Source organism: Xenopus tropicalis, chromosome 6, assembly GCF_000004195.4.
Source record: "Xenopus tropicalis strain Nigerian chromosome 6, UCB_Xtro_10.0, whole genome shotgun sequence".
Lineage (NCBI taxonomy): Eukaryota > Metazoa > Chordata > Amphibia > Anura > Pipidae > Xenopus > Xenopus tropicalis.
In genome coordinates, this window is record NC_030682.2 from 23,415,494 (window position 1) to 23,439,818 (window position 24,325).

At 41.0% G+C, this 24,325-nt stretch overlaps 1 protein-coding gene across 6 annotated transcripts in view; it reads right to left on the reverse strand.

Annotated features, from left to right (window-relative positions):
- Nucleotides 1-24,325, reverse strand: part of svil (supervillin) — a 157,747-nt gene that overhangs the window by 19,909 nt on the left and 113,513 nt on the right. For 4 of the 6 annotated variants that reach the window (XM_012965654.2, XM_012965655.2, XM_012965659.1 and 1 more), the window contains 8 exons: nt 20,017-20,236; nt 17,510-17,648; nt 6,700-6,777; nt 4,881-4,952; nt 2,481-2,631; nt 1,932-2,015; nt 918-1,004; nt 199-376 (listed from right to left, as the gene is read on the reverse strand). In XM_012965654.2, coding sequence (XP_012821108.1) covers nt 199-376; nt 918-1,004; nt 1,932-2,015; nt 2,481-2,631; nt 4,881-4,952; nt 6,700-6,777; nt 17,510-17,648; nt 20,017-20,236 — 1,009 coding nt within the window. The remainder of the gene's footprint in view (nt 1-198; nt 377-917; nt 1,005-1,931; nt 2,016-2,480; nt 2,632-4,880; nt 4,953-6,699; nt 6,778-17,509; nt 17,649-20,016; nt 20,237-24,325) is intronic. The other 2 variants (XM_012965660.2, XM_012965661.1) reach the window with 1 other exon arrangement.

Below are 24,325 nucleotides of genomic sequence, written 5' to 3' on the forward strand. Positions count from 1 at the left end.
AGCTTAAAACTGGCACAACAGCATAATTAAATGCAGGGAGTATCCCCTGCTGTCATGATTACAGCCTTATGGGTACAGACCCCTTTGTCAGATACCTCCATGGTTTCTCTGCTCTCTCAAGAAATTCCATAGCCACCATTGCCATGAAAGCTCTGCATACTGAGGAGAAATCTTTAATGCAGAAGGACATTTACTCACTTTGGTTCCTCCGAACTGAAGAGAAGATCAAAATCATCTTCAAAATCAAATGGCACGTGGGCAGTGGAGAATTCAAAAGGGCGGTAGAACCTTCCGAAAGTTTCATCATCGTCCACCTTCATCACCTCCTTCACTGATTGGCCTGTGACTGACAGTGTGGTATCTTGTAGCCCTCCAACTGTGGATAGAAATGTAATGGAGCTTGAGCTTTGTGTATGAAACAGAATACATTCTGTGATATTTTAACATGGACTTTTTTTTATATAGAATTAGTACTGCATGCCTTTGCTGACAGTGTTATGGCATCTCCCTCTAGAGTCTATAAGCAGATAATGGTGTAGTGGACATGAGCCCCTCTTAATGTCCTATATATATTGATAATGGGCGAGTGCAGAGGGGCTCTTTATGTCAGACCACACACCCAGAGTTGCTAGCCCATGTGACATTGCTGGATTAGAACAATCCAGGAACATTGTAGAAGTTAGGGATTAGGCATGCCAACAAACAATTAAGTTTTAGGAAAGGCTCAAAGTACACAATGAGACTGTAACTCCTTCCCGTGAATTATGCCCAATCCTACTATTGCCATTAAACAATTACGGCAAATAAAGAAAAGAATAGTTGCCCTTAGGTGGTAGAAGAGCTGTCTGATCACATACTGTTTAAAAAAAAAATACTTATGATAATCAAAAATACAAAAGTAAAGGTATAATACTCACCCCTGTTGTGCAGTTTTCCCAAAAATGATTCTAGTTTTTCTAACTTCCTGTCAGATTCCAAATTCATATCAGGTTTGGCTTCAATTTCTGGAAGAATTAAGGTGGTTATTTAGTATAAGAACTTGCAAGACCTGGTTAATAGACAGATATAAAGGAGATGGTATGGGTTTCTTTGGAATGTGGATGGTAGGCTGCAGGGGAGTCACAAGTCTGCCTTATGGTGCCAGGGTCTGCTCCCTGCTGGTTACTTAAACAACTGTGAAACTGCTAAAGTCCCAGTTTGAAGACTAGGTATGGTGAGATTTGGGGAGAATGACTATTTGCTCATTCTAAATAGTATCCCACTAGGGTGGGATTTGGATTAAATAACAATTTTCTGCCCCTAAATACTTCTAGAAGCACTAATTCCCCAGAAGCCCAACTTTAAGGTCAGTTTGGGTGGGGGCAAATAGCCATTATCCCCAATTCTCACCCTAATACTCCTGGAAGCCCAACTTGAAGGTCATTTAGGGTAGAATTTGGTGAGAATAACTATTTGCCCTCACCCCCAATAGCCCTGAAGTCCAACCTGAGGGACAGATTTAGGGTGACACTTGGGGAGAGTAACTATTTTCTCCCCCTAAATACTCCCAGAAGCACAACCTGAAGGTCAGTCAGGGTAACCTTTGAGGTAAACACGTGTTTATCAAAGATTTTCCTGGAACTACAGCAAAATGAACAATTAATGTTCTCATTAAAATAAAATTAAAAAATAGTTTCTTTAAATAATGAAATCCTATTTGGTAAAAATACACATTTATAATGACATGGCTGGGGTTTATTGGACTGCTGTGGCTTCAGGGCCTTATTAGAGCACAATGCTATCCAAGGAAATGCTGCAAGAAGCATCTGCCCCTAATGTTATTCAAGGCTTTTATATCCCAAATGATGATCAGAAGCAGCTTTAAAGCAATAGCCAATATGAATGTAAATGAACATTGCCAGAAAACTTCTTCCAGGCCATTACCAGCTTACCTTCCAGAGGCTTGGAAACTGGAGTTTTAAATTTGAGAGACATTGGAGATGCGACGGGGGTAATGGCTGTAGGTGAGGCCAGACCTAGAAAATACAAACAAAAGTTGGAGCTTTACTGAAACAATCAGACCTATTAGTTCTGCCACTCTTCTCTTAAGGAATACAATAAAACAATATCATTAACCTTACAGCACACTGTTAGCAATAAGTTTCAATAGGATCCACTGTTGTAATTACAGCCATAAGAAATGACAGGACAAATGTTTTGTGAGGAGATAAACTTAACTTTCCTGCTAATTTTTTCTAAACACTAAAAATCACTAGCTCTATACTAGTATAAAAACCAACCAATATTATGCATTTACTAGACTGGGCAGTTGATATTGGTTACTATACCTGGAGTCAACTCATGCCCCTATAAGCTCCCTACTAGACACCTTAAAGTCAGCATAAGTTATGTATACTATATATGTAGCTTGTGGGCTAATGAATTGAAGCCAGACCCTACAGAGGGCTAATATACTTTAGCCAAATGTATTCTATACAAACCTTTCTTAACCATGCGGCCGGCCACTGTAAATTGTGTGGAATCATTTGCTGCCCCTATGCCTTTGGTTTTCCAGGCCTCCTCCCTGACTGTAATCTGCTGCTTCCTTTCTTCAATAGACACGTGAAGCCCATTGCCGTCAGTCACCCTTTGCTGCAGGGGGGGGGAAGAAAATAAATCAGTCTAGTGTTTTGAGGGCAGTTCTAAAATGTTCTAATGATCACAACCTAATAACATGGTGTAAAATGTATAGTACATATAAGCATTCATTGTCTTATGAATCTCTCTGTCATCAGTCAGTGATTCAGCAACACCATCAGTAATAATGAGGAAAAGTACATGAGATACACAAATAAGCATTCAAAATGTTAAAAGTTTGAATTCTCTACATACCAGGAAATACTAATACATTAGCCACAGTGGGCACAAGACTAGTGGTTGCCATATAATGTACAAAAGGTAACATTCTGGGAGTGCCACCTAGGAGACGAGGAGAGGTACCCCAAAGCAGACATGTCCTACATATGAATGCAGTTTTATTTAGCAAATAAATGAGAGGTTATCACAATTGGCCTTGTATCCATTTTAATGTTTATCTGAGAAAACGGAGACTAAAGAGGGGTTTAGATATAGGAACTTTATGCTGCTGGGTACAGGCTAAATGCTGGGGCAGATGGCAGTTTTAATGCTGTCTAGACGCTTGTTTTTTGACCTTTACCTACTACATGATATAATATTGCTCAAGAAACACAAACACTGATCAGTGCTGAAAAGAACTCTGCCAAGATGCTTCAGCCTATGCCAAGCACAGACACCAACCCATGTCCTAGAGCTCATTTAATGGATTAACAACATCTCCTTTTCTACTAGATCGGGGGTCATATATGCCAGTCAGTGTGCATAAGTATATGTGAAACCTCTAGCTTATTCCGTCTTCTAACTATTCAATGCTGGATAAAAAAGTAGAAAGAAAAATAAGCACCATGTAGTGGCAAGCCTAAAGGAACACGCCTTGCTGAGTGGCTTCTTCAGTTTAGAATAAGAGAAAGGTGAAAGGAAGAAAGGGTGAAGGGGGATTGGAACAACAAATGGGTTAAGAGGAGTTGCTAGCAATCTCATATGGGACAACGGTGCAAAGGAACCTGATGTGGACTGGGCAGTAAATACAGGGCTGTTAGACATGCACCATCCTTTTATTATTCACTATTTCCTTGGCAGCAGCAAAGACAAAGCATGCTGGGAAAAACAAAGAAGGCAGGGTAAAAAGACATAGGACAATAATGCTACTGACCCACAGGGAGTTCCAAAGAGCATAGTAACATAATTAAGCGCCCACCAATATAATCAGTATATAAACCCGAACGTGATTATTATGGCATTATGGCATCAAGAACACGAGAGGCACAGCATAAACACAGGTACAGAGACAACAGAATTCAGCAACCCTAGCGCAAGCAATTTTTTGGTCCCTACAAAACGACTATAATATATTACATTCATTTGTGGATTCTTCACTGATCTCACAGGCTGATTCTTGGCATCAATAGCAACTCTAAAGATAATCCATTTACTCATCAATTCCCTGTTTATGAGCTTTGTACAGATTGCTGATACGCTTATGGGGTTATGGAGTTAAAAGGGGCAGAGCTTGTTCATGCCTAGTAAACTATAGCAACCAATCAGATATTTGTTCTAAAGTTGCCAACTAGTAAACACTACATGCCGAATAGTCGCTATTGGTAGCTAGACCTGTAAAACTTGTCTTATACTTTTCTCACACTCTCAAATGAACTTGTATATCTGTAGATGGCCCAGTCTGTTTGGTTGGTCTATTTATTAATACTCTTTCGAACCCACCAACTACTCCATATAGCATATGTTTATGGGCTGGATAATGATGTCATAAAACGGAGGCCTTAGGTAGGTTGGGAAAATATGTGGTCATCTGGTCCAAGGATCACCTGTCCCATAGCTCTGTATCTAATCCTTATACCTGTAAGGGTTGGTGGGGCTGTGGCTTAAAGGAAAATTATACCCCCAATGTAGGTCTCTATAAATATATATTGCATAAAACAGCTCATATGTAAAACCCTGCTTCATCTAAATTAACCGTTTTTAGTAGAATGCGCTATTGGGTAACCCTGAATAGAAAATTGCCTTTTTATGAATTAAGGGCCGCCTCCTGGGATCATATGATTCACAGTGCACACAAACAAGCCAAGGCACACATACATGCTAGGCCCCATCAGCCAATTAATGGACAGAGTTCTGGCTTTTACTCCCACACTACTTCCCGTTACAGTTAGAGCTGCATTATTTTACGATTATCATCAACAAGATTCCTTCAAAAGAAGAAAGGAAAAAGACACTGTCCATTTAAGACTAAATTGATGCCAATTCACCTTCCATCTCCAGGGGTGCCGCTCATCGAACATCACAGGGCTGGACTGCCCCAGGGTCGTAGCATTACTGACCTTAAAAGTAAAGGAAGAGAGAGAGGAAGACTGAGATAAGAAAGGACAGAAGACAGGAAAGGCAGAAAGGAGCAGTACAGCGCCTCCTACAGCTATGAAAAAATTGCTGGGATTTGCAATTCCCAACGGTAGGAGGGCCAGGACCAAGAGTAAGGCCAAACCCATGTCAGGAAAACAAATACAACCTCTACAGTAACTAGAGCTTAAGTTTGTGGGCAGAGCTTATTATACGCACAGCACTTCCCAGCATATTTGCCTTTTCACGCGGAGGATCTGCCATACTGACTGCCTCACAGAGCCATTCTGTGTTTAAAATAGGATTACCATCTAATTACAACTTCTAAAAAGCCTGTTTTAGCTATGGTTTTGCTGATGGATGGAACACGGCACCCTGCGCTATAATGAATAAACACAGACGTGCATGGAAAGAATCTTCCGAGCGCGCAGAAAGCAAACATGCAGAGGGAGGAGAGCTCTGAGCACACAGGAATCCATGGCCTCACACACCACAATCAGTTTAAGGGAACATCATCACTGAACAAATACACTATTTATACATGGGGCATCGTTTCCCTTAATTAAAAAACATTCATTTTCTCTGTCTGTAGAACCTCTTCCTTTCTGATTATTCCAGCAGTACATGCAGCAGAAGGGGAAAGGGCAGATGTAGCATAACCAGCAAACTCTGCCACACTCCAGTACACCAGTGACCAATCAGCAGTTATCTTTTACTGGTTTTGTGTAGACAGAATGATAAAAGCAAGCTTTTCATTGGTTGTTAAGGATTACTGGATCAGCACAACTCTGCCCTTTAATATAACCCCCCAGCATTAAAGAAGCATAAATGTTAAGGCATAACTGGCTTTGATAAAGGAAAGTATGCATCAACATACCCAAACACACATGAAACAGAGCCCAAATCTGTCCGCAGTGAGATTAACAGGCTGTCAGATATTTCAGCAGAGTAGAAAAATGGCAATTTTCCTCTTTGTGTACAATTTCCTGCCCAGAAAGATGAATTCCCAGAATAAATGTGTTCCTATTCCTCTAATGTCGCCCCCCCCCCCCCTCCCAATTTCTGCAAACACTGTCAGATATGTGAAGGTTTGCATCAGTTGCAGGTTACATGTTCTCATAGGAAAGTAAAAAGTTCCTTGTGGTCTTAATTTGCGTGGGTCCAGTTGTTGGTGGCACCCCTGCAATTTAGTGCAACAAAAGCTGTAGGCTGGACCCCCCCTAAGACAGTAAATGTAGAACTATATTCCAAGTGATTAATTATGTAAAAGGTAATGTAGCAACAGGTGCAAAGCGTGCTTCAAGATGAGACACTCATACCCACAGCTAACTGCAGGTTGCTATGGGTTACTAGACCAGGAGCAAACATGGCAAATGTCATCAAATGTCATTATTTGTACTTTTTGGTACATTGCATTCCCTCCCATGGGGCACCATCATATAATTAGAGCTCAGGTGAAATGGCCTCTCTGCTTAAGATGGCTACCAGCATACAGCACAAGATGATTGTTAATGGCCAATCAAGGAAAAGATGCAGTTAATAAAGATGAAAATTAGTAAAATCAGGTACCAGAATATCTAATTAGATCTATGTTAGGCTTAGGGTGCAGGCACCGGAGTCTGATTCACATGCGTGTTACTATGTGAGTGCAACTACACACGCCTGTGTGCCACTGGGACGGAATGCAAGCCTTGAACCTAAACCGGTAGCAGGTGCATGTGATTTCCTCACCTGATGTATAGGAACAAAATACTGGCATTTATGGGCGGCAGGTAGAGCAGGAGAATAAACAGAAGCATAGACAGGTTCCTAGGGACAGGGACAGAAGCAAAGCAAGAATATTAGGAGAGAGAACAAGAATAGAAAAAAGAAACATTACTGGATTCCAGATCATCAGGAAGATAAAGGGAATACCTTACTCATGCCACCATTGGGGGTAAAGGGGAATATGGGCTTATAAATGCCAGGACTGGATGGCCCCAGACTTAAAATTAGGGATGCGCCGAATACAAGATTCGGTTCAGTATTCGGCCTTTTTCGTCAGGGTTCGGATCCGGCCGAATCCACGGTCCAGGATTTGGAAGGGTTAAATGTCGCGAACACGCAATGCACGTGGCAACATTTAACCCTTTTAACATTTAACCCTTCCAAATTCGGTTTGGTATTCGCCCGAATCCCTTACGATGAATTCAGGGGTTCGGCTGAACCCGAAAAACTGGGTTTGGTGCATCCCTACTTAAAATAGCATCACACTCCATAGACACAGAAGTGGGGATCGGCATACACTATGCATGTGTATATATACGTGTATATCAGATTACACAATCAGGAGATATAGAAAGCACTCACATATCAAGCTCATGCAATACGGTATGATAAATCTGTATCCTTAAACTGTTCCTGCTGCCAGTAATAGGAGATTGCTAGCAGGTGCGGGTGGAAGTGCATATTTATTATAAACAGGGCTCCCAGAAGGGTAAACTGATCCAATTCAAGGAAAACCATATTTGAATGAGATAATGCATGCCTTGGGAAGCATGTCATAGGAGATTTAAAAAGCTGCACCAAGCATTCGAGAACACAGAAGCCAATATTAGGCGAAAGCCTGCGTGTCGCAGTCCGGCTTACCCACGGCCGAATAGATTGGGCATAACCGTCTCTAATAGCGCCTTCTTCCTACAGGTTAAAACAAACAGGGTTACGTTGGAGATGGAGTGAAGAGCTAGTGAGTGGGGCCGGCACACTTGCACGTGAGACAGGGTATTAGCTGTACAATAGACAGGCGCCAGCTAAAGGTTAGAAGATAAGCAGTATTAAAGGTCCCACACAAAGGTCCTTATTCAGAGGGTTACATCTGGTCTCTTACTGCTGAGCTCCGCTCATTCACATACAATGTGATGTGTCACAGCTCAAAGCGCCACATTTATCTCTCAGCGTCAATGGATTAAAGAGCATAAATCTATGTTTGGACTCAGGGTGGTCATAACGGGTGACGCACTCTAGGGAAACAATGGTCTAATGTGATGGCGATGAAAGGTTCTCCTAAACCCCACTAACTGTCCTATGGAGGCAGGTTCATTCAAGTGGGAACACAGTCAGGCACACAGGATAGTGAGTCAGGGGCAGAGTAAAGGAGCGCGAGAGAGAGAGAAGGAATGCTGTTAGGATGTGTGTTTGTTGATGGGGTTAAATAAACGTTGAGTTCTGTTACTGGGGGTTGATTACTAATAATGCAGAACTGACATAACATGGGCCTTCTCTGATGAAAGGTTCAACAAAGCACTTTTCTTGAGAGGCTTATTAAAGTAAACATATACACACATGCACAGAAAGTCTTAATGTCATATATATATATATATATATATATATATATATATATATATATATATATATATATATATATATAGATAGATAGGATAGATAGATAGATAGATAAAGGGAGAGTGCAGTGGGGCTCTTGTCTTTGTGGTCACAGCCTCATTGCACCCCCACTTAATAGTTTAAAATTTAGTGCTGAGCACAACTTTCCCTTTCTTGCTATAGTTTATACAGGAGCAGTGGCCAGCTCTGTGTTGTAGCTCCCATCATTGCCAGCTGCAGTCAGGTGATCCTAGTGGAGCCAATAAAAGGGCAACCATTTGGGAGTTCTAACCCTGAAAGCAAGCAAGTTGCAGTAGAAACTCAGGAATATGGTCATAGGGTAAAAAAAAAGCCTCTCTGGTGCAATGTCACCTTTCAACATCTTCTTAGTCACAAGCAACGCTGCTGCCTTTCAGTGCCGGGGCCTTGGCCAAGATGCCTACCTAGGAACTACAGGTACCTGCATGGAGTTTGTATCTTCTACCTTCCTTTGGGTTCCTCCCCATGGCCAAAAACACAGCGTTAGGTTTATGGGACACTACTTGACACTAGTATGTGCAGCATATGATAGGAAAAGGATATTGTAAGCTCTGTTGGCTAATGTTGGATCAAAATAGGTTGGCAATACACTTTGATGCCCATTCTTGTAGTGGGCAGCAATTGGCATTGTTAACAAACATATCAATGGTTTCCCAGGACAGTGCAAGTGCGGGAATGTGGATAAACGACAACAGTAGCAAATGGAAATGGCATTTAAGCACTTCTTGAACTGGTGTGGCGTCACCATGCCGTTCAGTGCTAGAAAACCATGAATCCCAGGAACTTGTATTGCCCCATTCCATGTCAGCCAAAACGGTTATGGTTTTGTCTCCACTAGAGCCACAGGTTATACTCCCTGGCCTATGCAATATGAAAACAATGCAAAAATAAAAAAACAGGTCCTGAAAACAATCAGATTTCCTTCCTTTATGGCTACCCCTATGCTATACATTGGCCATTCCCAGCTGAACATTCATCCAACCTTAGCTCTTAGCCAAACTCCAACTAAATGTAACACTTCTGCAGATGTTTTCCAAACGTGCAGCATCTGGAAAGAGGTGATACCCCCCTTCCCTTTCTAAACTCTCAGATGTAGAGAATGCCAAAAACACATCTTGTAGCAGTTAATGAATACACAAACAATGAATACTTTTAATAAAGCGCTCCTTCCTACAACATTCATACATATGTGGCCCGGAGGATATCGCTGTAAAAAAAACCTTGGGTCTTAAACCCAAATGCCAACATTTTATAGGTAACTCAGTTTTGAGAAAAGCCTGCCTATGGAGACACTCTACCGCGGGAATAATGAGCTGCATATGTATCTAGTTAAAAAAAATAAACTATACCCAAAAATAAATAACGTGAGATAAGTCAGTGGAAAGAGTCTGTTTAATTAAGGCTCTAATAAATGGAATAAAAGGGGACATTTAGCATGATCTTATCCTCTGTAGCTGCTTATGATTTGCCTTCCATGAAAGGAAATGGTGCAAGTTGTTCTCTAGAACATTGTGTCGGCCTGGAAATGAACGCATAGGACATTATTTATAACAACCCAGGCTGGCTCATTGCTATTGGTCATTGCTGATCAACTGATGTAAGAGGGTTTATAGCACAGAAAACACTTGGCTTGGCTCTATATCCCCCTTTAGTGAAGATCGAGCAAGCAAAGAAAAGGACCTTGGCCAACACTAATTTCAGTATCTGCAGTTATTGAGGGTAAAGGACATTTTGAGCCATACTGAATCCCAAAGGGAAAGTCACCCACTAAGCCAGTTCAATAAATGGATATTCTTAGAAAAGAAAGAAGGCTGGTACTGAATTTTATTGTTCTACTGCAAAGTATTAGGGTGAGATCAAGTATTTTATTTATGAATGGAGACGCCTTATCTCTAAATAGTCTCCAACCCTACTTTTTTTCCAGTACTGTAGCAATGCAATGAGCTTACAAGTAATGCATGTAACCCATGCCTCTCTACTCAACATTTGGCCTGCAGAAAACTATGGGGGCAGACTTGAGTGCCAGCTATGCACTTAGCTCCCTTTCCTTAACCAAACTTCCAACAGTACTTACATTTGTTTGCAAAATATGCCCTCTGTACGAGTAAGGCAAGCGAGCAGAAATGTGCAGAAACCTGATGCAATGTATGAAAACTCTCCTCCACTATTCAGCATATGACGTTTAAAAGCTGTGTCCCTTCACACACCATCTATTTCTTTTCATTAGCAGACTGAGAAGCTACCAAATGTGCACCTTTTCTAGCAAACACACTTGGGCAAAGTCAAAAATAAAATAAGTTCTCTGGATTCTGGCGACTATTATCTGCACAACAATTGAGCAAATTTGCATCCTCCTTTACACAGAGGAAACTTATAACACATGGGAGAACATACAAACTCCGTACTGGCTGCACCCTGAATACTACCAGACTCACATATGGGACAGACATAACACTAGGAACACCAGAGACTGCCATTCCCTGTTTTACATCCTTCCTGAATGGTACCGAGCATTATAAGCACCAGGGGACAGGTTTTATGTACCGACTAGTGGGTTGCAGCCACTCCATATTCTAGAGATGATAGATTTTTATTCCCAACTTGGGGAATCCAGACATTACACCCATAAAGTGATTTATCTACTGAAAAACATGTGACCCACTTTTCAGGTAACAATAAAACTGACCAATTTCACTGATTTAGCCAGTTCTTAATTTAGAAATGAATTCCTCGTGCCTGTTAAGCAATCAATATATGGCACATTCTGGCCCCTACATAACCATTATTCTTAGTAAAAATTCTTTTTCAGATTTTCTAGAGAAAATTTGGGGTCCCCCTAGGGTTACAGACACATTAACGAGGGTCAGTTGAAACACTCACTGGTTAAAACTTAGACAGTCTCCCCCACTGATCTTGCCAGCAGGCCTGGACTGGGATTCAGAACACACCCTGGCATTTCAAGTACACAGAGGCCAAAACAGCCCCCTAATCTAAATGGTGACTAAATAGTGCCTGTGCTTATGGCATCTTACAGCAGCCAGAATCACAGATTGCCAGTCCAGGCCTGCTTGCAAGACCATTAGTTGCCCCATCCCATCCTGACAAACACCAAGAAAAAGAGATTGTGGGCTGGGCGCCTTTTTGTTTACAAACAGCCAATTAGCGAATCAAACTGGAACACAGAACATTACATCCCCCAAACTGTATCCTAAAAGAACCATCTTTCGCCGCCCCCCCCCTTTTTTTTTTTTAAACCATTACACCATTGTTTTTCACCCTCAGTGGAGAATACTTGGGCAATTATGCAAGTCGTTTTCTTCTTTAAAAACAACTTTTGCCTCATTGGGAAATGGTCGTTAGTGAGAAGTCCAAAGCTTTCCATTGTTTACTTCGTTTTAAAGAAAGTCTTTAGAGACCTATTTTGCAGAAAGGGGGCGATAAGCAAAGCAAACACCACCAAATCAAGAAAGCAGACAGCAGCCAAAACTAACTGGCACGGACAATGAAAATAAAATCATTATAACAGGAGTAACCCCACGGTGCGGAGCTCCGCTTTTTTTTGCAGCAAAACACTAACTAGATTCTCAAGTTCTTTTATTTTCAAAAAAGTAGGCAGTTCTTTTGTCTCATTAAAGTTAAAGCCCCTGAGACATTCTCAAAGGGGAAGCTTCTGGTATAAGGTAGCCCCTTTGCTCGTTCCAATACATGGTGTTACATGGTATACTAATTTGATCGTTCTCTAGAAACCTGGCTGATGGTTATTGTGTTTGAACAAAGGCACATGGGTTTGGCTTTGGACCCTTACCTGTACTAAATTCATGGGCAACAGTTATCCAGAATGCTTGGGACCTGGGGTTTTCCAGATAAGGGGTTTTCCTGTAATTTGGATAACTAAGCCTTAAGTCTACTTAAAGGAACAGTAACATCAAAAAATTGAAGTGTTTTAAAGTAATTAAAATATAATGTGCTGTTGCTCTGCAAAAAAAACTGGTGTTTTTGCTACAGAAAAGCTACACTATAAATAAGCTGCTGTGTAGCCACGGGGGCAGCCATTCAAGCTGGAAAAAAGGAGAAAAGGCACAGGTTACATAGCAGATTACTAGTAGATAAGCCCCATATAATGGGTTTATCTGTTATATGCTAACTAACCTGTGCCTTTTCTCCTTTGAATGGCTGCCCCCGTGGCTACACAGCAGCTAACTTATATAAACTATAGTAGTCTTTCTGAGGCAAACACACCAGTTGTAGCAATGCAGGGCAACAGTACATTATATTGTAATTACTTTTATACACTTTCATTGTTTGGTGTTACTGTTCCTTTAAAAAAATAAAATAAACCTTAAACAAATACAAAAGCATTGTTCTACTTCAAATAAGGATTAGTTATATCTTAGTTGGGATCAAGTACAAGGTACTGTTTTATTATTACAGAGAAAAGGGAATCATTTAACCATTAAATAAACCCAATAGGGCTGTTCTGCCCCCAATAAGGGGTAATTATATCTTAGTTGGGATCAAGTACAGGTACTGTTTTATTATTACAGAGAAAAGGGAATCATTTAACCATTAAATAAACCCAATAGGGCTGTTCTGCCCCCAATAAGGGGTAATTATATCTTAGTTGGGATCAAGTACAGGTACTGTTTTATTATTACAGAGAAAAGGGAATCATTTAACCATTAAATAAACCCAATAGGGCTGTTCTGCCCCCAATAAGGGGTAGTTATATCTTAGTTGGGATCAAGTACAAGGTACTGTTTTATTATTACAGGAAAAAAAAGGAAACTATCTTTAAAATGTTGAGTTATTTTCTAATGGATTATAAAAAGGATTATAATTGAGTCTATGGGAGATGGGCTTACCATAGTTTAGAGCTTTCTGGATAACGGGTTCCCGGACAACAGGTCCTATACCTGTAGCTCAAAAGGTGGCACCAAATCATCCTTATATTTATAACGGTGACGTCTTTAGGTGCTCTATTCTGAATTAGAGAATTCCGTTTACGGTCAGGCACACTGTCTAGTAAGTGGCTAGCATAAGAGCCTTGGATAAATACATATTTATGTGAGCAGGATTAAGAAACATATGGACTGAAGGCTTGCTTTACTCTTCTCCCAAAGAGTATCTGTGGGCTGTGAATTGGCCAACTGCTGTTTGTGCCTTGTCCCTGAATTTCTTTATCTTCCTGAACTCTTGCCCCTCAGTTCTGGATATTATCAAAAATCGACTGCTTTGCCATTTGTCTTGAAACAGATATGTCTGTTTTTTTAAGTTTGTAAACAGAAAGTTCTGTGGCTACTGTGAGCAGATTCACTCAGCAGCTTGTATTCAACATAAAAACAGCAATGTTTTGGCTTTTTCTTCTCTTCTTCAGCGCCACTGCAGTTGTAGTTTGTCAAGAGATGAAGGGCAACACGTCAACTTCCAAAAAAAATATTAGTATGGAGAGTACAGGTATGGGACCTGTTATCCAGAATGCTTGGGACCTGGTGTTCTCCGGATAAGGGGACTTTCCATAATTTGGATGTCCATAACAAGTCCTTGTCAAGTCTACTAAAAAAATTGTTTGAACATTAAATAAACCAGATAAGTTTTTTTTTTTTGTTCCAATAAGGATTAATTATATCTTAAGTGGGATCAAGTACAGGTACTGTTTTATTATTACAGAGAAAAGGGAATTATTTAACCATTAAATAAACCCAATAGGGCTGTTCTGCCCCCAATAAGGGGTAATTATATCTTAGTTGGGATCAAGTACAGGTACTGTTTTATTATTACAGAGAAAAGGGAATCATTTAACCATTAAATAAACCCAATAGGGCTGTTCTGCCCCCAATAAGGGGTAATTATATCTTAGTTGGGATCAAGTACAGGTACTGTTTTATTATTACAGAGAAAAGGGAATCATTTAACCATTAAATAAACCCAATAGGGCTGTTCTGCCCCCAATAAGGGGTAATTATATCTTAGTTGGGATCAATTACAGGTACTGTTTTATTATTACAGAGAAAAGGGAATCATTTAACCATTAAATAAACCCAATAGGGCTGTTCTGCCCCCAATAAGGGGTAATTATATCTTAGTTGGGATCAAGTACAGGTACTGTTTTATTATTACAGAGAAAAGGGAATCATTTAACCATTAAATAAACCCAATAGGGCTTGTCTGCCCCCAATAAGGGGTAATTATATCTTAGTTGGGATCAAGTACAGGTACTGTTTTATTATTACAGAGAAAAGGGAATCATTTAACCATTAAATAAGCCCAATAGGGCTGTTCTGCCCCCAATAAGGGGTAATTATATCTTAAGTGGGATCAAGTACAGGTACTGTTTTATTATTAAAGAGAAAAAGGTAATCTGTTGAATTATTTGATTAAAATTGAGTCTGTGGGAGAATGGCCTTCCCATAATTCGGGTATCTGGATTATGAATCCCATACCTATATAATATTCCCAATAAACAGATGGGAAAATGGAGAGCGTGCCCAAGTCCTTTTGGTGAATTAAAACATGAAAAAGAAAAATAAAAGTTTTAATACATTAACCTATGCACTCAAGACTTTGTCCAGTAAGAAAGGGACATTTGTTAGCATGTGTAAACCTTAGTCATCTTAACCCTTATGATTCTATGCCCCTGTGCATCCCTTTTGTTTCTCTTGTGCTTTGTACCTTTTAAGTACTCTGTTTTGTCCCTGCCATTCCATGCATCCACCTATGTCAGGGATCCCCAACTTTTTTTTTTTTACTTGTGAGCCATACTTCAATGTAAAAAGTGTTGTGAAGCCACACAAGCATGAAAAAAAAGTTCTTTGGGGATGCCAAATAAGGGCTGTGATTGGCTATTTGGTAGCCCCATATGGGCTGCTGGCCTGCAGGAGGCTCTGCTTGGAGTAAAACTGTGTCTGTGCTTCCAAAACTTGTCTCCAAGCCAGAAATATAAAAATGGCACCTACTTTGGGGACTTTTGATAGCAACATCAAAGGGGGTGTTTTATTGGGTTTATTTTAGTTGCTTATGAGTCGCTGGTTGGGGATCACTGATCTATGGTATCAATGTATATCTGTATGTGTTGTGTCAAGGTCTTGTCACCGTACCTATATATTTTTCTGAAAAGAAATGCCATTCTGTTTCCAAGAAGGGGCCATATATATATATATATATATATATATATATATATATATATATATATATCTGCCCTGTGTTTTAGAGGCATGTGTATTTCATTTGCTTTCATCTTTTGTGATTGTGGATTATGAGGTTATAATGCCAGCATGTGGCAGTCAGCTGCAGAGAGGCACGGTTTCAGAGAAGTCTCTTTGCTGCATTACTTCTGTAATGAAGTACAGTCACTCCTTAGGTATAATCCATCTCCCCTGGTCTGTCTGGGACCCATTACAGAACTCCTGCGGGGCCCTTTGATGTTTGGAACACTGCTATCTGTTTCACCATGAAAGATTAGAGCAGGGAGCCCATGTTTCCTACATCCCTAGCAGGGGGACAAACACTTTCATCTTTTCTTGCTAAAAGCTGAATTTAAATATCCAGAGGCAATTGTTTCTGTAGAATGCAATCAACGGGACATGACCACCCATTTCAAAATGTATTCCGTAACAAAAAACCCAGTACTTTAACCCAGTATTAGCAGAAAGTAATAAATGTTGGTTATTTGTGTGTTAGAATGCAAATATTTGCCAAGCGCTGCACATGATGGGCAAAGCACTAAGCATGGGTTTCAGCAAACCAATGGCATGAACAGCCATAAATATAAAAAGGCAAGTTGCTCATAATGTAATGCGGTTTTACTTTTACATGAGCTGATCTGATCTATTAGCAAATGCAAATATATATTTTAATATATCATACACCTTGTCAACTCCAATCATGCTCAGCCACAGCTGGAGTGCTGCACCACCTAGAATGACCATCCCTGGAACAGACCAGCAGCTAAAGGCTTCACTGCACCATAATCTATTGTACAGCGGGCACAAGAGTAATTGAAGCATCCGGCACAGTTACACCCTGCTGACATAAATAATATGATCTCTGCTGTGTGTGTGCCAGATGCATCACATATACACAGCCTATATGAGATAATTGACTCCCAATTCCTCTTCACAAATCTAAATCAAGTAGCTTCTCCCAGCCAGTTCAATAACAAGCATTTAGCTTTACCCTATGTAAGACTAATGGGCATCTGGGCAAACAACCTGGAACTGCTGTCAGGCACTGACGCCATTTCCAAGCAAACAAAGCCTCTTGTTACTGCCAAGGTAATTATTACAAAATCAATTTGGCTACAAACTTTCCTCTGCTCCTGTTTCCTTGTGCAATGCAAAGGCAGTCAGAGGCCAAATTTATTTTGCTTATGTCATTAACTTATGCTTGAGATCTCTGGTACCAATACATGGAATATAGTGTAACATTCTATGGGTTGTACTACTAAGATACATAGCATAGAGGGTTATTTGGGAAGGAAGGCAACCCTCCTGCACAGCAATGCTAACACTCTGCACCAGAAGAAGGACCAGGGAAAGGGGGCAACCAATCAAGAACAGGAGGGCCGCAGGCAGGCAGGGCACATGGTTTTTAAAGTTGAATGTTGCCAACTACTATGGCTATCATTTAGCAGCAACAGAAAACAACTTTCATAATGACATTTAATCACCACTAAGACGTTATTGAGTGTAATGACTGTCCCTTTCCCAAACAACCACCCTACTCCCAGGAAATGGCTGTAGCTCTGCGCTGCCTGTGCGCTCAGGCATAAAAAACCCTAATATGGGGGAATTAAATGGGTGGAAGTGTGGGTGCCTACAGAATCCAGTTAGAACTTTAATGTAAAGTAATTTGTGTGTCAAGTGAAATGTGTAATTTAAATACCTTTTTCTAAATCAAAGCTGTGTTTTTTTTTGCTTTTATATTGAATCTACATGCAAAATGCGCCAAATTATCTAAATGAATTTCTGCTGTGGCCAGGATATCACACTTATGTCACTGCATCTGTTGAGGATGATGGGAGTGGTAGTTGTGCAAGAGCCCCAGGTTTGCTATCTGTGTGCCGCACACGGATCACATGCCAGGCCCACCCTGCAGCGGTCAGGGATAAGGAGAGCAGATTCTCTTCCTAACATGGCTACTTTACCTTCTTTGTCAGCGACTGCTCAATCTCATGGAGCTGGGTGAGCGTGCTGCGCTCGATGACAGACACTTTGCTGTACTCCTGCTTTTTGTTAAGCCTGTTTTTCCAATCCTCTTCCCCACTCTTCTTTAGCAGCGCCAGCCTAAGAAGGAATAATATGTCACATTGTTTGGAAGACATTCCTTGCGAGTCAAACTGCACAATAAAAAGTCCAGAGAGAACAGTTCACTCAACTACGTGACACAGCGACAACCCAAATGAGCCTGACGAAGGAGAAATGGTTTGGTTTGACAGTTTCATATTTTCAGAGTAATTACGGATGTTAGATGTAGAGATTCCTGCCATACAGTCTATATTAGGAACCCTTAATTGGGCCAATGTTGCTTAATGAGTAAATGTACCTATATAGTTTCACACTAAGGGGACTATGTAGAAACATGGGAATCATGGGTTCAGCAAAGAATTGGTTTTTGCAGGACCCCTTACATTAAAGAATTGAGTATATCCATTCTAAACATCCATATGTTTAGAAGCTCTCCAGTTTGGAATGTCAGCAGCTATCTGGTTGCTAGGGTCCAAATTACCTCAGCAACCAGGCAGGGATTTGAAAGAGAGACTGGACTATGAACAGAGAGACAGGTAATAAAAAGTAACAATCACAATAAAATTGTAGCCACACAGAGCAAAAGTGTTTGGCACTAACCCCAATTTAAAAAATGGAAAGTGTCAGCAGAAGGCAAACAATTGAAAAACTAGCAAATAGCGGCATATCTATTATAGTGTGTAAGCCAACATTACAGCGGCCAATCAGATATTTGCTTTTGTTTACTAACTCATTCCTGGTGCATGATGGGCAATAAGCCTAAAACTATCAGTAAGAGTTGGACATTCATGATTCATACCAACTGCAGGTTCAAGGTTTCAATCATGACTGCAAACACAAAATATTATATTCTAGTGGGGAGCCTGACTGTTTTAGATTTAAGTCTGAATGTTGAAAGACTGAGCTGGACTGTTTAAGTACTTTCCTGCTGGGCACGTCATGCCTATAAAACCCCATTCATGGTTGTCAAGGTGGCAGCACTCGGGCCAAGAATGAATGAAGAGGCTGGACGGGACCAATTTGATCAAACATATCATGGAACATCAAGTCACAATGATACATAGAACAGAAATACTGAACTATCTCAACACGGCAGCAATGGTGGGTGACGTATATATATTTATATACAATGCACGGATTTACTTACATATCCTATAGCTTAGATCTCTGCCCATTCAATGCTAAAAAAGATAAAAAGTTGCGGTATTTTCTCAGATTCGAATGCAAATTAATAAAAAAAATTCTGAGGCTGCAGGATTTTTTGCCAAATGCCAGGATCTTTTTGCTGAGTAACACATCCCGGGTTAAGTGCTAGCACTTGTGGGCAGCCAGTAACTTCAGGTTTTTGTTCAGCAATCATCCGCTTTTGGGATTCCAGGCAAGTTTTTTAATGAAAGGATCCACTGTTTGGTTTGCTACTTAGTTGGGGAAAAATGCAAGAAAAAAAAATTGTGGACAAAATTATTTTGATGGGGCGGGGGGGATTATCTGTGACCTAGCAGTTGCTGAACATCCCTTGCAACTACAAATAACTGATTTACAATATAATACATTTATTTACAAATAATTTATTTACAATTTCCAGAGCTACAACGTAGTTGCTGAAGGGCCCTAAGAATACAGAGGTGGGTCCCGACTGTTGCAACTTTGTAATAAATGTCTACAATAAAGACTCTCACCCTTACAGGCTTCCTGCTATACATCACAGAATTTCTACACTACACAGATTTTAACAATTCCTAATAGAATTTAAATTACACAAAAATGAAAAAAAAAAAAAAATCTTTTATTTCTCATTTTGATTATGAATTGTTTGAATAAACCAGCACAGGAAGGAATGATGCAAAGGACTTATAAGCAGCTCCCAGGCAGCAGTAAGTTGCTTACAGAAGCTACAGATACACTATAGAACAGCACAGAGCCACAGTTATCAGAGACCCAATAAAACCAGTTGTGAGTGTTGAATTCACCAGTTCAATCAATATTAAGCACTGGGATCCTAAACTATCTTTCTGTACCCCTGACCTTTGGATTGTAATGTCACAGTGTCTGTCTACTGGTTCCTTTTTGCACCTTTACAGAAGTAAATCTACTTCTTATAATATTCCAGCCTTACCTGTGTGCATTTTTGAATATCTGTACATACAAATACCTACATATTTATTTATTTATTTATTTTTAATTATTTGAGCTTTTTTCCCCTCCGGCTTACCCTTTACATTGCATAAAGGGAGCCCAACAGTTTCCACTAGGCTGTTAGGGACTACAATTCCCAGTACCCCCCTCCTTTTAGAGTTCAGCTGTGGGACCGCAGTTTTTAGTGGGATGGAAGGCTGATACTCCTGCATTGTAAGCCCTCCTTGCACTGGTACGTACATAAGAAAAGAATCAATGCATAGTACTGTACCTGTCTTTGATGGACATGGCTTTGCCGGGCGTATCGAGATCCTCGTTGGACCTGTTGCTGATGGTGGAGGAGATCTCAGCTGTTTCCTCCTCGGGCTTTTCCTCACTTAGCTCTGATGCCTGTGGTCCGTAGGACACCGCAGCAGGAGCAGCAGCTGGAGTGTGAGAAACGGTCTTTGCAGCGCTGGTGCCAAGGAGTTCAGAGGCCGGCTCAACAATCTCTGGTTATTGTAAAAAAAGAAGCTGGGAGTTACAGCGAGCAAGTCACATGGCAGCCATCGCCTGAGGCTTTACCTTTAACCCTTCGGCTGCTGCTCCCTGGGAGCCAGAGCTCAACATCCCTTTCCTAACTCTTTCTCACTCCACTGCCTGTCCCAGCGTGCAAACAGATCAACACTAGTGTGTGTGTGTGTGTGTTAGTGTGTGTCTGTGGAACTGCCCCTTGCACAAGGCTCAGCCCCCGCTGCACTCACACAAGGTTTCTATGAAAGGAAACTAAGGACCTCAAGTAAAGTTTATATACAAAACATGTAAATAGAATTTTAGAAAGCAAATACATTTCTATATATAACATTTTTTATTTTTTTAAGACCTTTGTACAGCATTTAAATGGTTTAGAACAAAAAGTGATAAAGGGCAAAGAATAATGAAGATTTAGGGAGATTTTCCGCCCCAAATATCACCTTAACTGAACATCAAGCAGAGCGTTTAGGTGTACCTAGAAAACCAAGCAGGCATTCTCAACAAATTTGACCCTAACTGGCCTTTTGGCTGCCCACTCCACACCATTTTGGGAATGAATGGGTCAATAGTGGCTTGCTGTGTGTAAACTAAGCTTTATCTCTCACATTAATCTACTTATGTTAAAGCTAACTTTTTGAAGGATTTAATCACTTCATGGGCTTATACATTAGATGCACACGTGAAAGATTCCCCTTAGAACCTGGCTAAGTGGCCCAGTCACAGTAATGATAGGGCGCCCTTGGACTGGCAGGCACTATGCCATCAGGTCTCTGGTCTTAGTGGCAATTTGTTTGAATGGGACAATCGGTTCCTATATACGTTACTTCTAAAGCTGGCCATACATTGAAAGATCCACTAGTTTGGTGATCTCGTTGCCCAGTATGCCTACCTTGAGGCGGGTGATAATGAGCAACGGTCGCTTGGTCTTACAGGCCTCTGGGGTGCGATGTGGCCGATTGATATCTGGCTGATTTTCGGCTAGATATCGGTCGGGGAGGCCCATCAGAATGCCACATACACGGGCAGATAAGTTGCCAACTTGGACGTAAGAAGCTGGAAAAGCAGCTAAGATCTGCCCATGTCTGTCTGTCTTAACTTTCCCGAGCAGTCTCTCATCTGCATTGACCCTCCATAACCAGAGAGTGTTCTAGGTAATGAGGAAGATGAGCAAAGGAAGATTGTGGAGGGGGAGGGGGGTGCTTCAGAAAGTTAATTTGCTGAGAGGCCTTAGGATAAATACATTCTACACAAATAAAGATCAGTTAATCAGCCACAGATTCTTTGAATTTTTCCTAAAAGTACAGGTATAAGAATGAGTGATCACTGACACTGGGCGACCCTGCAAGCTCACTTATGGAGATCACAGGACACCATCTGGATCCTAAAAAGGGGCAGAGGTCGGCACCAGGATGTTTATGTATGCTTATGTATGTAAAGGTAACTTAGCTGGGTCAAAAAGGAATTACTACCGAGAGCAACACTAATAAGGCAATGACAATACAAAAAACATTAGAAATCTTTACTTTACAGCTCCTGAACTCAGAATCTTCAACAAAAAAGGAGAACAAATGGACTTTATCAGCAACTAATCACTATAAATACACATTCATAAGGTCTAATGTGTCTAAATTAGTGGGTAATTAGAAGTTTTTATTAGCATTCAGCATACTTTAGGCAAAAACAACCCTGGGGGGGATTTAAAGGTGTTGTTCACCTTTAACTTTTAGTATGATGTAGAAATGCTATTCTAAGACAATTTGCAATTGGTCTTCATTTTTTATTATTTGTGTTTTTTGAATTATTTTGCTTTTTGCGCAGAATTTCAGCGGCTATTTGTTTGCTAGGGTCCAATCTAACCAAGCAACCAGGAAGTGGTTTGAATGAGAGACAGGAATATAAATAGAGGAGGGCCCAAACAGAAAGATAAGTAATAAATAGTAATAATAACAATGAAACTTGTTTTTTTGCTGCTGGGTGAGTGACCCCGCTTTGAAAGCTGAAAAAGAGTCATAATAAGGCAGCAAATAATTCAAAGACAAAAGATACAAAATGAAGACCAATTGAAGGTTGCTAATTGGCCACGCTATACTTGTATAATCTATCTATACTATACTTCTATACTTAAAGTTAACCTGAAGGTGAACCACCCCTTTAAATAAGCAAATACAAATGGCCACTAAGCAAACAGGCTTTTCAACATCACCATACATTATGTGCATTGGGGGGTCATAGGGGGCAATGCAATAACTGGTGCAAAGCTGTCTTCCGGTCTAGTAACCCAGAACATAGAATTAGACATTGGCTCTAAACAGCAGTGCAGTGGATTATGATTGGCTGGCATGGGCCAATAACAAAATCTCTAACAAAATAAACTGTATATATATGTACAGATTTAGTAATATGAATGCATTTGTTCTGGCTTCTCATGCCCTATACACCCTATGGAATACTTCAGCGATTTTAATACTGGGGACACCCAACCCATTTCCCATGTACTCTAGACCAGTGCTGTCCAACTGGCGGCCCGCTCTTACTCTTGTGTAAGTTTTAAATGGTATCAGTACTGTGATTAACTGCCCCCTGCATGGTTCTCACCTCAGATTCAGGCTGTAATCAGGCTGTATTGTTTAAACATATAATCCCCTGTGTTGTTCACACCTTTTAATCGCTGCATTGTTCACCCCCTGCAGTGTTCACACCTCAGGCTCAGGCTGTAATCACCCCCATTGTTCCCCTGTTCACACCTCAGGAGCAGTAGAAACCCACAAATAATCCCTGCACACTACAAAAAGAACATATACTGAGGTGGTACTGCAATTAAAAAGTTTTTTAATATTTTGCAGACTGTAGGAGCAGTGCCAGCATTGTGTCACTGTAGGCTGCCTGTGTGTGCCATACACACAGGCAGCATAGGGCAAGCAGAGTATGGCACACACAGGCAGGGAAGGCAGAGTATGGCACACACAGGCAGAGTAGGGCAGGCAGAGTATGGCACACACAGGCCAAGTTTGGCACAAACCAGCCAAGAATGGCACACACAGTGAAAGTATGGCACACGCAGGCAGGGTAGGGAAGGCAGAGTATGGCACACACAGGCAGGGTAGGGAAGGCAGAGTATGGCACACACAGGCAGGGTAGGGCAGGCAGAGTATGGCACACACAGGCAGGGTAGGGAAGGCAGAGTATAGCACACACAAAGGCAGGATAGGGCAGGCAGAGTATGGCACACAGGCAGGGTAGGGCAGGCAGAGTATGGCAGGTTTTTGCTGTACTACAACCATTAATATGGGTATGGTCATGTGATAACATGGGTGTGGTTTCAAGTGGGTGCGGTTTCAAAAAGGGGAGTGGTCAAAACTGGCTTCCATTATCGGCCCTCCACCACGTAGGTCAGAAAAATTCCGGCCCTCGGTACAACAGAAGTTGGACAGCACTGCTCTAGACCAACGACAACTCCCAGCATCCTCTGAAAGCTAAACAGTTGCAAATGCTCAGGCTGTGCAACACTGTTTTTAGCATAGGTTTTGGCTTTGGTAAATGAAGTGTAATACAGTAATATAGGTATGGGATATACTACTAAGAAAACTCCAAAATACAGGCATGCCATATCCAGTAGAACCTGTTAAAAAAACAATTTAATAGCAGCTAAAGGACCAGAAACACTCCCTTTTATCTGGAAAACCCCAGGTCCCGAGCATACTGAGTAACAGACCCCACGCCTGTATTATGGCTGGATAGTTGTGACAATTTTACATCCCCCATGCATCAAAGAAACATTTATTTTCCCATTGTTTGCCTCTTTTGTTCCATGTTTCAACTTGGCTAAATCACCCCCTATATCGGACACCGCACTTCCAGAAGAGTAGGAAGCAGAGCAGGATGCGCAGGAGTTGAGATGCTGGAATGTCAGCTGAAGTGCCTATAAAAATGTCAGGCTTTTGCTGACAAAGCATGCTGGGATTGTAGTTTACAAAAGGTTGGAAATTCTTTGGGCCAGTATGGAGGGGAGATGAACTACCCCATATGAACTGCATCAGGGTCACAATGCTACTGCCATAGTTAGAGCT